At 59.1% G+C, this 13535-nt stretch overlaps 1 protein-coding gene across 31 annotated transcripts in view; it reads left to right on the top strand.

Moving 5' to 3' along the window:
- The window catches only part of FOXP4 (forkhead box P4), a 55362-nt gene extending 42147 nt beyond the window's left edge, over positions 1 to 13215 (top strand). For 9 of the 31 annotated variants that reach the window (XM_086861671.1, XM_086861675.1, XM_086861673.1 and 6 more), the window contains 11 exons: positions 92 to 296; positions 535 to 639; positions 2985 to 3072; positions 4680 to 4763; positions 5517 to 5718; positions 5808 to 5884; positions 6021 to 6122; positions 9845 to 9966; positions 10073 to 10139; positions 10493 to 10659; positions 11623 to 13215. In XM_086861671.1, coding sequence (XP_086717797.1) covers positions 92 to 296; positions 535 to 639; positions 2985 to 3072; positions 4680 to 4763; positions 5517 to 5718; positions 5808 to 5884; positions 6021 to 6122; positions 9845 to 9966; positions 10073 to 10139; positions 10493 to 10659; positions 11623 to 11767 — 1364 coding nt within the window. In that variant the 3' untranslated portion in view covers positions 11768 to 13215. Of the gene's footprint in view, positions 1 to 91; positions 297 to 534; positions 640 to 2984; positions 3073 to 4679; positions 4770 to 5516; positions 5719 to 5807; positions 5885 to 6020; positions 6123 to 9844; positions 9967 to 10072; positions 10140 to 10492; positions 10739 to 11622 lie in introns of all 31 variants that reach the window. The other 22 variants (XR_015278966.1, XR_015278970.1, XR_015278967.1 and 19 more) reach the window with 6 other exon arrangements.
- The last annotated feature ends 320 nt before the right edge of the window (positions 13216 to 13535 follow it).

The raw sequence follows: 13535 nt of genomic DNA, 5'->3' as shown, positions 1-13535 counted from the left end.
TGCTGGGTGAGATTTGGGGAGTCAGGGAGCAGGGAGGAAGCCCTGGGTGCTGCCTCACGTCCCTGCTGACCTTGGTCACTCTCTGCCACAGCTGTTTGCCCCTCAGACCTCCAGCAGCTCTGGAAGGAGGTCACGGCCGCCCAGCCCGTCGAGGACAGCATTAAGCAGGAAGGTCTTGACCTCACCACCAACACCTCCAACTCTACCTCGTTTTCGGCCGCCAAGGTCTCACCTCCCATTTCCCATCACCCTCTGCCCAATGGACAGAGCACCATGCACACGCCGAGAAGGGACAGGTAGAGCCGGGTCGGGCCCTGGCACTTTGTGTTTTTATTCCTGGAGAGGTGGAAGGGGCTGGGATCCATCCCCCGCAGGGCTGGGAGGGGTGGGGGGTTTCTGCCCACCCTGTGAAAGAAGCTGCACCCACAGAGGACAGGGAGCCATCACCATGGGTGTCCCAGGGCTGTCCCCATGCCTGGGAATGCTGGAGAATCTCAGCTGCACCATCTGAAGGCTCTTTTCCCTCTTGTGCAGCTCTTCCCATGAAGAGACCCCCGGCTCCCACCCGCTCTACGGCCACGGAGAGTGCAAGTGGCCTGGCTGCGAAACCCTCTGTGAGGACTTGGGGCAGTTTGTCAAGTAAGTGTCACCTTTCTGGGGAAGGTTTTTCTGACTCAGCCTGGGACAGAACAGAGCTGGTGGAGGGGAAGATCTTGGGAATTGGTTCAGACATCCCAAAGTGTGTTCCCAGAGCTGGGTGACCACATGGAGAAGGAGAAAACACAGCAGGGCTTGCTGCTGGTGTTGTCCCATCCTTGGAAGTGTCCGAGGCCGGGCTGGCTTGCAGTGGAAGGTACAAAGGTAGAATGGGATGAGCTTTATGAGCTTTATGAGCACTTCCAAGCCAAACCCTGGATGAATGAATGATCTGGAGGAGGCCAGAGCCCGGGCAGGCGCCGGCAGCAGGCGAGGGGGGCTGGCAGCCCTGCTGGGGGGCGCGGGGGGAGGCAGCAGATGGCAGATGGCACCGCTGACACCGCTTGTGGGCTCCGGCGCTGACTGATTAACTCTGCTGTCGGAGAGCCCTCTGCTAGCGTCAGGGTCAAACAAATTGTTTTCACGCTTCGTCAGAGGTTTACTTAATTAGTTCATTTGCAATTAGATCTCTTTGTAGCCAGGATTTTTAGCAAAGACATCAGAAGGAGCTGACGGGCTGGCGGGCTCCTTCCCCCGCCTCCCCGGCTGTCTGCTCTGCGAGCACCGCGCTCCGAGGCCGGCGGGTTTTGGGGTTTTCCAAACTCATCCTCTGTCCTCTGGGCTGGCTCCGGTGGGAACATCCCTTGGGCTGTGCCACTCTTCCTCAGGGAAGGAGCTGAGCAGAGGCCTTGCCCGGGAGGATGAGGAGGTGCGAAGGCAGCCCGGGCATGAGAGGATGACTCAGACTCTCTCTTGTGTCCTCCTTCCTCTGCCTCTGAGTCACGGGGTGAAGCCAGATAAGGCGTCTCCTCCTGCCTGGCAGGGCATGTTTGGGTGGCACGGGGCAGATGAGCAAGCTCCAGGATGGGAGCTGGAGTTGGCAGGGAAGGGTCACGGGGCTGGCAGAGCCGTGCTGTGCCAGCCAGGGTCCCTGTGTCCCATCTTCCCATCCCCCTGGGCACAAGGGCAGCCTCCCAGCAGCGCTGGGGAAGGGTTTCTGTCCCTTCCCTCCCGACCTGGTGTCTTCTAAACCAAGACACCTGGGCACGTGTTGGGGTGTGGGACAGACAGACAGACAGAAAACTCGTAGCTCCCAAAGGCCAAGCCCAGCTGGGGCCTGGACCCTGCCTTGAGTGTGGGCAGCAGCTCGGAGCTGCTCCGAGCACCCCCTGATGGAGCAGCTCGGGTGGTCTGTGCTGGGCTGCGAGGGGGCACTGTGGCCTTGGAGCCGTGGTTGATCAGGGTGAGGTCAGTGGGAAATGGCTCCGTTCCCACTTGGCTCCGATGGCTTTCTTTCCCCTGGAGAAGCAGCCGTGCCCTGGCTGTGCTGTGCAGGGAGAGGAGCAGGGCTGAGGCTCTGGGGGCTTTGCTCACGGATGGGTTTGGCAGCAGGGCTTGCTTCCCTGGCTTGTCTGTGCATGCTGGGGCTGGAAGGCTCTCACAGGCAGCTGGGCGAGACTCCTGCCATCCTCTGCATCCAGAGCCAGCCTGGACAGGGCTCCTGAGGCGCCTTCTCCTGGGATGTCTCAGCCTCAGTCTGGGGAGCATCTGGCACACAGCCCCTGGGACCCCCCAGCATCACCTTTTGGGGTTGTTCTGAGGGTGGCACCTGCCCAAAGTCCTCCTCCAAACCATCCCTCTCCTCCAGTGAGGATCCCCTGGGTTTGTGCCCACCCCAGCAAGGACAGGGCCTGGCCTTGGGGCTGGCTCTGTCCCCAGGCTGCTGCTTTGCTGGGTTTGGGGCTGGATGTCCCTGGCTCCTGTCCCTGAGAGCCCTTTCCCTCCCCGAGGAGGAGGGAGGGCATCGAGGACTAAAGGTCCTGGTGCTTCCTAAACAAAGCATCTTGTGAACACGAGGCAGGAAAGTGGCAGCATGGGGAACAGCCTGGAAATGCCACCTTCTGCCCTCAGGGCTTTCCTTGGAGCGTGTAAGGCAGCCTCCCATGACGCTGCTTTTGTCCTGGGAACCTGCTCCTCAGGTCCTCCTGGCACCTCCTGCCAGCAGCCTGCTCCAGGAAAATCCATGGGCTTTCCCTCTGCCAGAGGCTGCTCCTAAACACCCCTGGGCTGCCTCGGGTAGGGCTGAGTGTCCTCCAGCCTGGGTTTGGGGTGGTGCCACAGCCTGGTGTGCTCAGTCACCTCCGTGCCTCAGTTTCCCCCATGCTCACCCCGCTTTGGGAGCATAGCTGAGCAGTTTGCAGGTCAGGGCTGATCCAAGGTGTGGCACCAACAGAGGGGTTGAGTTTTGGGCACGTCCAGGCCTAACCAAGCCTCCGTGTTCTCCCCAGACACCTCAACACAGAACATGCACTTGATGACCGAAGCACGGCCCAGTGTCGAGTCCAGATGCAAGTGGTACAGCAGCTGGAGATACAGGTGGGTGTTTCACCCCAGCCCCCAACATGGGGACAAAAAGCCACCTCTTTGTCACCCTGTGCTTTTGGATGCAGGAGAGGGTGACAGGGACGTTTTAAACGCCCTTCCCAAACAGGAATCCTGCATCCAGCTGCAAACCAAGCCCTCAGACAAGTTCTCCTCTCATCCCAAAGTGTCCCCGTGGCTAAAAGGAGATGCCACAGATGTGGAAGGGAGGTGCTGCCAGGAGGGTTTGTCCCCACATGGGCTGTGCCACCTCCCTGGGAGCCATGGGGCTGCTTGGAAACCAGGCCACTTATTTTGGTGGCTGAACGTGGTCTTTGGAGCCCAAGTTTGAGGTGCTATTTGTGGCAAGGCAGCTCTTTAAATAGTGCTTTTCCCAGCCTCTCTGAGCCCCCAGCGTGCTCTGCATAATTTGGTTAATGGAGAAGGGAGGGGATAAAAGGGGGAAGAAATGAGGTGGGGTTGGAAAATGGGATGGAGCAGGGGGTCACCCCCATGGTGTGACAGCACCTGGGGCTGGCAGGAGCTCAGTGTGACACCACAGGGGACACCGGCCCAGGGCACAGCAGGACGAGATGTGCAGCACCCTTGGGACCCCCTACCCAAAATTAGGAGATTTACAGGGCTGTGGGATGAGGGGACACAGCCAAACCCGGGTGGGTCCTCCCAGGCCATCCCTGCCATCCACCCTGCTCGCCAAAGCCAGAGGTTGAAAGCAATTAGTGGGGCTTAAAGAGGGGAGGGAAAGGAAAAGGGGAGGAGGGAAAAAAAAATAAAATAATAATAAAAAAAAAAAAAGCTGAAGGGCGAGAGCAGAGCTGTGTGTGCAGAGAGGAACCTGCCACGGAGCCACCAATTAGAAAGTTTGGAGCGTGGAGCTCCTGCTGTGCCGGCTGCATCACGAGGGGAGAGCTGTCAGCTCTAATGAGCACCGGCAGCAGGAAAGCAGCCGAGCTGCTCCAAACTTGCGGCAAACTCCTGCTTTTAACCCCTTCCTCGCCTAGCTCTGCCAGGGGGCTTGGCTGGAGCGCGGGGACCCCCCGAGCTTGAGGGGTCCCGGTGGAAAGGGAAGGTGACGGGAAGGGAGCGGGGTGTCAGATCCCATCGGCTCCGCCGGGCTCAAAATCTCTCCTGGTGCCAGAGTGAATATTTCAGCTTTGTGCTCACTGCGGGGAGTAAACAGCAGCGGGGAGCAATTACAGCGATGTGGGAACACGGGGGGATGGACGGACGGACGGACAGGGAGCTGCTGGGGAGCAGCAGGAGGGCAAAGGGTACAGGGACAGCAGGCACTGGCCACGGGGACCAGAGCACCCAGGGCTGTGGTGGGTGGCAGCCTGGGGGCTCTGGGAATCTGTGGATTTTCCTCCTGAGTGCACACAGGGAGCTGGAGCAGCCCCTGTGCCCCCCATGGTGGGTGCAGCAGCCCCCACAGGGTCACAGCCCCACTGGGGCAGGAGGTGGCACTTGCAGGGGCACCCTGGGGGTTGCTGCCTGTCCAGACCAGCTCTGGGGGCTCGTGGCAGCTCCTCCAGGCTGGGGGCACCTCCATGGTGACTTTGGCACTATGTGACCATCCCCCTCTTGCTTCCTGCCTCCCCCAGCTGGCCAAGGAGAGTGAGCGTCTCCAAGCAATGATGGCCCATCTTCACATGAGACCTTCAGAGCCAAAGCCTTTCAGCCAGCCTGTAAGCGTGAGTCCCTCTTCCTGCCCTCTATGTCCCCCTCCCCAGTGGCTGCTGTCCCCTCCTTGCCCTGTGCACGGTCACCTGGGTGGGCTCCATGGGATGGATGTGCCCTCCTGGCCACCTTCTGGCACTGCCTGGGCCCTTTTGCCACGAGCAGGAGGGAAATGCAGCTGCTCCAGCAGCTCTGACAGGGAGCGGGTGCAGCCCCATCCCATGGGTGCAGCCCAGGGGTCCATCCCCATCCCATGGGTCCATCCCCATCCCATGGGTCCATCCCCATCCCATGGGTCCATCCCCATCCCATCGGTTAATTCCCATCCCATGGATTAATCCCCATCCCGTGGGTCCATCCCCATCCCGTGGGTCCATCCCAGGGGTCCATCCCCATCCCATGGGTCCATCCCCATCCCATGGGTCCATCCCCATCCCATGGGTCCGTGCCCATCCCATGGGTCCATCCCCATCCCATCTATCCATCCCCATCCCATGGGTCCATCCTCATTCCATGGGTTAATTCCCATCCCACAGTTCCATCCCCATCCCACAGTTCCATCCCCATCCCACAGTTCCATCCCTATCCCATGGGTCCATCCCCATCCCACAGTTGCATCCCCACCCCCTGGCTGCCTCCCATCCTTTCCAAGCCCATCAGGTGCCCCCCTGCCACCCCCTCCCCGCCTGCTTTGGAGCCACCGCTGTTCCTGGGGCTTTCCCAGCCTTCCCAACCCCATCCCTCCCTGCCTGTCCGTGCAGCTGAACCTGGTCTCCAGTGCCACCCTCTCCAAGAGCACTTCCGACACGTTTCCCGACGGTTTACCTCATCCCCCCACCTCGGCCACAGCGCCCATCACCCCCCTGCGGCAGGGCCCCTCCGTCATCAGCTCTTCCACTTTACACAACGTGGGGCCCATCCGCAGGAGGAACTCGGAGAAGTTCTGCACCCCAATCTCTTCAGGTGAGCTCCGGGGTGGGGCTCAGCGCCCTGCTGAGGGGCAGAGTGGGTCCCTTCACTCCAGCCTCCCCCTCTTTGTTGTCCCCCTGCAGAGCTTGCACAGAATCACGAGTTTTACAAAAACGCCGACGTCCGGCCGCCCTTCACGTACGCCTCGCTCATCCGGCAGGTGAGAGGCTCCCTGAGCCAGCTCTGCACCCCAAAACCCTCCCTGAGCGCCCTCTCACCTGCTGAACCCCATCTCTGCCCCTCGGGACGGGTGTCCAACCCTGCGAGTGACGGCCTTGTCCCCTCTGGCTGCCCAGGCCATCCTGGAGACCCCCGACAGGCAGCTAACGTTGAATGAAATCTATAACTGGTTCACGCGGATGTTCGCCTACTTCCGGAGGAACACGGCCACCTGGAAGGTGAGAGCAGCCCTGCCTGGCACCCTGGGCTCTCCCCAACCCATGCTGGGCTCACCCCAGCCCACCCTGGGTTCATCCCAGCCCACCTTGGGCTCACCCCAACCCACCCTGGGCTCACCCCAACCCACCCTGGGCTCATCCCAATCCACCTTGGGCTCACCCCAGCCCACCTTGGGCTCTCCCCAGCCCACCTTGGGCTTTCCCCAGCCCACCTTGGGCTCACCTATCCCACCCAGGCCTGGCTGCTGAAAGGAGATGCTCCTGTGCTAAAGGACCAGTTCATTGCCCAGCTCTAAAACAGTGCAGGAAGTGATTTTAGGACCAAATCCTGCTTTTTTTGCCCCCCACTGGGCTGTGGGGATGCATCATTCCTGCAGTGGGATACAGCAAAGGGCTGTGTGGTAAAATCCAGGGATTTTCTTTGGAGAAGAAGGGCAGAGGCAGGAGGGAGAGACTGGAAATAGCAAATAAGGTTAATGATAACCTGGGGGCAGGTGACACTGCTGGTGCCTGGATCTTGGTGGGGGCTGGGAATGCAGGTCCTGATCCTCAGGGGGGATGAGAGGGGGTGGCAGGGGGACCATCAGCAGGGGAACCCCTCTGCCTCCCCCCAAGCAGCTGTCTGTGCCCATCAGGTCCCCCCCACACCTCTCACAGGCAAAAGTTGTTATCACTGAGGAGGTTTTGTCACCAGCCTGGGCTGCTGGAGTGAATTTTGGGGCAGCATATGGGTGCTGGGGCTGCTCCCTCTTTGTTTTTTCAGAAATCAGAGCTGGGAAAAGCTATCTCAGAGGAGCAGGGGGGTGTGGAAAGAGCAGTTCTGTGACTCTGTGATTCACTTCTTGCCTCGACCAGGGAAGATTTGTTTATTTATTGTTTCCTGCTGCACATATTTACCGAGAGGTGGCTCAGCTCCCTCCTGCTCGGGGCAGCAAGGAGTGTGAAGTGGCAGAGGGAAACCTGCTAGTTTAAATAAAAATAATTAAAATCAGCAAGGTGCAAGTGAGATGGAGCTTTTGGAGAGGCTTGAGGAGGAGGAGGAATCCATTCTCCAGGAGCTCAGGGCCCCCGTGTGTCGCTGCTGCAGATCCAGGCTTTGCTTCCATGGGAAGCTTTTGGGTGGATATCAGGCATTTTGGCAAATCCCTGGGATGGGTTTGCTGCAGGGTGGCAGCAATGGGGCAGAGTGCAGCCATCACTGCTCCCAGGGCCTCAGTTTCCCCCTCTGCAATGAGATAATGGCAGGTGAAAATGCCTTTTTTCCTCCTTTTTATTGCTGAAATGAATAAATATTTTGGGGTTTTTTCTCAGTTTCCACATGTCCTGTGTTAGCAAAGGCAGAGTTGGAGAAGGGCATCCCTTAGTTTTCTACTTCCCTTTTTTTATTCTTTATTTTTTCCTGTTCTACCACCAAAAAGGGCTGGCAGGGGACTAAAAAGAGCTGGGGGGGGAGGGATAATTCCCTTCACAACTTGCAGTGTCCAAGGCCAGGCTTCTTCTGAAGGAGGGGGATACACAGGAAAAAATAACGTATTTCCTCTCCTTGAAAAACCACTTTTCTGGGGCTTTTCCCTCATTTCCTGTAGCTTCCCCCCGGGATGGGACAGGAATGCTGGGGACCAAGGTGGGGAAGCCACGGGGAGACCCCAGCAGGGCCCAGGCAGTGGGTGGAGGGTGCAGAGCAAACATCATTAGAGGAGAGAGATGAGAAGCAAACAGAGCAGCTGGGCCTGGCTCTGAACAAACACTGCCTGGAAACACAAAAGCCACCTCGGGCTGAGGCAGGGGACGTGTCCCCTCTGCCATGGGGGGTCCCAAATCGGGGGGCTGGCCTGGGACCTCCTCTGTTACCTGGGAACAGCACAGGGATGGGGCACCCCGGGCTCCAGGGATGCAGGATCACATCCTGCTGGGATTTGTTTTATCCCCACCTGAGCCTTTCCAGGCCCATCTCCGCCGGTGGCTCTGGGGGTGTCACTGGGGCAAAGAGGGGACACAGACACTGTGGGCAGGGAAAATTCTGGCTTTGCCACGTTCCTGTCTGCAGCCAGGGCTCAGTTTGGGCAAAAGGAAGGAGGGAGTGTGGGCAGGACCCAGCCTGGTGAGGGAGGGATGTCCTGTGTGTGCTCACAGGGGACAGGGGCGGTGACAGGACCCAGCCCTGCAGCTGGACAGAATGGGGGATGAGGGCTTGTCCTGCTCCTTGGGATCCCTCTTGAATCCCAGGTCCCTGGGATGTCTCTCTGCATCCCGACCCCCCTGTCTGGGTGATGCCAGTGCAGAGCTTGGGGCCAAGGGGTGCCCAGGGTGTACAGCCCAAATGGAGAGTGTCCCTTTGGGTGGCAGTGGCACCAGGCTGGGACCTGGGCCTGGCTTTAGCCACACCAAGTGTCCCTCAAGGAGCTGGGTCAGCTGAATCAGGGTCCTGCTGTGGCCCAGGGCTTCCCCCCAAAATCCCATCAAGCAGCTCTGACTGGGCCTGGATCTCCCTCCCCAGGGACCCTGGGAGCTGCTTACAAAGTGTCCCCAGGGCTGGCTCTGCCAAAGGCTCAGGGGAGCCTGTCCCTGCTGCTTGTCACCATGTCACCTGGAACCATGGCATAGATGGATGGATGGATGGATGGATGGATGGATGGATGGATGGATGGATGGATGGATGATGGATGGAGCAGGATTGGATGGATGGAGCAGGGATGGATGGATGGATGGATGGATGGATGGATGGATGGATGGATGGATGAAGATCCCAGCTTTGTTTTTCTCCTCAAATTTCCAGCCAAAGGGGTGATGCTGGTGCCATTTGCTGAGTTTCTGGGCACTCTGGCACTTGGTGGCGCAGGGGGGGCTCAGTCCTTGTGTCTCCTTTTGCCTTGTTGTGCTGGCCAGGCTCCTTTGTTTATACAGCCCCCGTTCGACCTTTTAAATTGCTGTTAATGTTTTAGCGTAACGAATTAGTCTCTCATCACGAATCAGGACTCGAAATAAAAAAAAAAAGGAGAGAAAAAAAAAACCCTCCGAGGCCAACTTCCTGAAATTGGGGTCATTCTCATTTGCAAGGCAGAGAATCTGAGAACCTTAATGCAAGGAAATTTATTCAAAGGCAGAGCCCCGGCGTGATTAGGCCCTTTGTAATTATAGCTCGGAGAGATTCCACTCCAGCCTCCTGCCTCCCTCATGGATTAGCAAGTGAGTCGGAAAAATACACAGGATTTAATTAGAGGCAAATTAAAATTGGTAATGAAATAGGGGCAGTAGCAAATGGCAGGGAGTTGGAAGGGGAAAAGGGAGCTGGTATCTCTCGGGGCTGCGCTGTCTGCCTACGTGTGTGTCTCTTTATTTTACATTTAGAAATGTAAAGATGGTCGATGTAAAGAAGAAAGGGAGGGAAAGGACCAAAACGGGAGGGGAGGGGTGGGGGGAAAGAAAAAGAAAAAGGAAGAGGAGCTGGCTTTGCTGAGCATCACCAGAGTGGCAGCGGAGCTGGTGTCCCTTGTCCCACCCTGTCCCCACCTTCCTCAGCCTCAGGGTCCTCCGAGCGGGGTCGTGACCACTCAACGCCCTCAGTGCCCACGGGGTGAGGGAGTGCCCAGGGGGCTTTGGGGAGCGTTTGGGGTGGCAGGACACCCCCAGGAGCTGTGGGGCTGGGCAGGGAGGAGGATGGCGAGGAAGAGGAGGGTCTGGACAGCGGGATGGCACCGAGGTCATGCCCTGTGTGCCCGCAGAACGCCGTCCGCCACAACCTGAGCCTGCACAAGTGCTTCGTGCGCGTGGAGAACGTCAAGGGCGCCGTGTGGACCGTGGACGAGCACGAGTACCAAAAGCGAAGGCCACCAAAGATGACAGGGTGGGTGCTCCTTCCCCGCAGGACACGGCCCCAGAGCTGCCATCACCTCGGTCCCCAGGCCGGGAATGCTCAGCTCTGCATCCCTCTGCTTTCTCTCTTCCTGCAGGAGTCCCACCTTAGTTAAAAATATGATTTCAGGACTCGGTTACGGAGCACTTAATGCAAGTTACCAGGTAAGGACTCAGCCCTGGCCCCGACAGGGACATGGAGACACTGAACCCTCCACAGTCCTGTTCTCCATTGGGGTCTTGCATCTCATCAGGAAATGAGGGACGAGGGGGATGGGTTCAAGCTGAAAGAGGGGAAATTTAGGTTTGATATATGGAAGAGATCATTCCCTGTGATGGGGCAGAGGCCCTGGCACAGACTCCCAGAGCAGCTGGACGTGTCCAGGGCCAGGCTGGACAGGGCTTGGAACAACCTGGGATAGTGAAAGGTGTCCCTGCCCCCAGCAGGGGGTGGGATGAGATGGGATTTAAGGACCTTCCAACCCAAATTCCATGCCCCTCCGTGCTCCGTGTCGCAGGCTGCGCTGGCGGAGAGCAGCTTCCCCCTGCTCAACAGCCCCACCATGATCAACACCAGCTCGGCCAGTGCCATGCTGCACGTGGGCCACGACGACGTCAGCAGCACCGTGGAGCAGGTCAACAGCAACGGCAGCAACAGCCCCCGCCTGTCCCCACAGCAGTACAGGTCAGCCTGGCCTGGGCAGGGCCACAGGGCTGCTGGGGGAGGCTGCCACACTAGGACCTGGGGGGCTCCTGTCACCAGGGTGAGGGGGTTTGGGTTCCTGTCACCAGGTGAGGGGGTTTGGGTTCCTGTCACCAGGGTGAGGGGGTTTGGGTTCCTGTCACCAGGTGAGGGGGTTTGGGTTCCTGTCACCAGGGTGAGGGGGTTTGGGCTCCTGTCACCAGGTGAGGGGGTTTGGGTTCCTGTCACCAGGGTGAGGGGGTTTGGGCTCCTGTCACCAGGGTGAGGGGGTTTGGGTTCCTGTCACCAGGGTGAGGGGTCCTCTGGACCAAGAATTTCAGGGAGTTTTGGGTGGTGGGACCCACTCCCCAAGGCTGAAGGCTCCCTCTCCCCACAGCCAGCAGGAGCTGCTTGTGGGCTCTCATCCCCAGGGTGAGGGGGGTTCTGGACCAAAATCTCAGGGAGTTTTGGGTGATGGGATCAGCTCCCCGAGGCTGAAGGCTCTCCCTCCCCACAGCCACCAGAAGCTGCTTGTGGGCTCCCATTCTCAGGGCAAGGAGGGTTTTGGTTCCTGTCCCCAAGGCGAGGGGGCTCTGGAGCAAATAATTCAGGGAATTTTGGTGATGGGATTATCTCCCCTAGCCTGAGAGCAGCTTTTGGGCTCCTCTCACTGGGGTGAGGTTTTGGCTCCCATTTCCAAGGTGAGGGGGCTTCTGGATCAGAACTTGGAGGAGTTTTGGGTGGTGGGATCAGCTCCCCGAGGATGAAGGCTCTCCCTCCCCACAGCCACCAGGAGCTGCCTGTGGGCTCCTGTCACCAGGGTGAGGGGGGTTTTGGCTCCTGTTCTTAAAGCTAGGAGGGTTTTGCTCCCATCCCCAGGGTGAGGAGTGTTCTGGACCAGAAACTTGGAGGGGTTTTGGGTGGTGGGCTGTGCTCCCCGAGGCTGAAGGCTGCCCCTCCCCACAGCCACCCCGTGCACGTGAAGGAGGAGCCAGCCGAGGCGGAGGACGACAGCAGGCCCGTGTCGCTGATGGCCACCACCAACCAGAATGTGACGATCCCCGACGACAGGGACCTGGAGGAGGAGCTGCCGGTGGAAGACTTGTCCTAAGGACTCCTTCCTCCTCCCCCACCGAGGGGCAAACCCTTCCCACCCTCCCGGACGGAGACCAAGAGCGATGCTCCCACCTCCCCAAGGTGACCTTGGCGTTATCCTGCTCCTTTCAAGGCACTTCCACAAAGCAAAAGGTTTTCCTTGGGACGACAACGACAATGACACCAACCTGCTGCTGCTGGCGTGTCCCTCACGCTGCCACTGCCCGGGGACGGACTGGCCCCGCCACGACACGAGAAGCAAAACCCCAAGAGCTGGACTTGTCCTGCCCTCCTCCCTTGGTTAGTGACTGGTGGACGAGGATGGTAGGTTGGTTGTTCCTGTCCGAAATGGTCCCTCCTTCCTTCCTGCAGGGAAGGCACCTCCGTCCCCTCTTCCTTCCCCGCGGTGCCCGAGCCCCGGGGAGCGATGGCAGGACCCCGCTGTCACCTCTGAGTCCCCCGCTGGGTTTTGCACTACGGAGGGATCGTGGACCCTGCCCGTGTGCTGCCTCCACCCAGCTTTGGGGGAAGAAACAGCAGAAACGGGGCTGAATCCTCTGCTGGATGCGGGGTTTGTCACGGAGCTGGGATGGACACGAGCCAGCACGGTGGTGGGACCCCGTGTCCCCTTGTCACCTCTGCCTGGCAAGCAGAGCGGCCTCCTGGCTTGCCCACCCTCCCCGAGCCACAGCTGTGGGGGGCTGCTGGTCCAGCAGTGCTGACCACCAGTGCTGACCACCAGTGCTGACCACCAGTACTGCCCACCCCAGCAGTGCTGCCCACCCCAGCAGTGCTGACCATCAGTGCTGCCCACCCCAGCAGTGCTGACCACCAGTACTGCCCACCCCAGCAGTGCTGACCATCAGTGCTGCCCACCCCAGCAGTGCTGCCCACCCCAGCAGTGCTGACCATCAGTGCTTACCACCACTGCTGCCCACCCCAGCAGTGCTGCCCACCCCAGCAGTGCTGACCATCAGTGCTGCCTACCCCAGCAGTGCTGGCAGTGAGGACACAGCTCCCTCCTCGCTGCTGGACATCGGCTGCAGCGGTGTCACCTCCCAGCCAGCAGGGATGGCCACAGCTCCCGTTCCACTTCAGGCTCCCTGCGCCTCCCATTCCACCCCCAAAGCTGGGCCAGGGGTTTGGTGGAGCAAAGCTGAGCACCTGCAGGGGACCTGGGGGTCATCAAAGCCAGCCCTGGAGGGTCCCCATGGTGGCCAGATCCCGCCATGGCCCCTGAGCTCAGCCTGCTGCAGGTGGTGGGGCTGGGGGGGAATTCTGCTTTTCATCTTTTCTTTTCCTCATCCTTTTGTTTGCGTCCAGATGGGAAGATACCAAAAGATTTCTAGAGACAGAAGGTCCGTAGTTCAGGTGAACAGATGGTATTCATGCCAAAAAGAAAAAACAAAAAACAAAAACACACACACAAAAAAAATGAATAATAACGAGAACAACACAACCAAACACCCCTCTTCTCCCTGCTCTTTCTTTCTGGGGTGGTGATGTGGGTACCCAGTGCCAGGCTCCCCTGGGAGGCAGCGTGGCATTCCCAGTGTCCCATGGTGGCTTTGGGGAGTGTCACCTTCCCTCAGGAGCATCCCCATCCCTGGGAATCATCCCCTTCCTTGGGAATCATCCTGTTCCCTGGAATCATCCCATTCCCTGGAATCATCCCCTTTCTTGGGAATCATCCTGTTCCCTGGGAATCTTCCTGTTCCCTGGGAATCATCCTGTTCCCTGGAATCATCCCCTTCCCTGGGAATCATCCCCTTCCTTGGGAATCT

Source organism: Cyanistes caeruleus, chromosome 24 (assembly GCF_971803275.1).
Source record: "Cyanistes caeruleus chromosome 24, bCyaCae1.hap1.1, whole genome shotgun sequence".
NCBI lineage: Eukaryota > Metazoa > Chordata > Aves > Passeriformes > Paridae > Cyanistes > Cyanistes caeruleus.
This window is presented reverse-complemented; position numbering and strand designations above follow the sequence as displayed.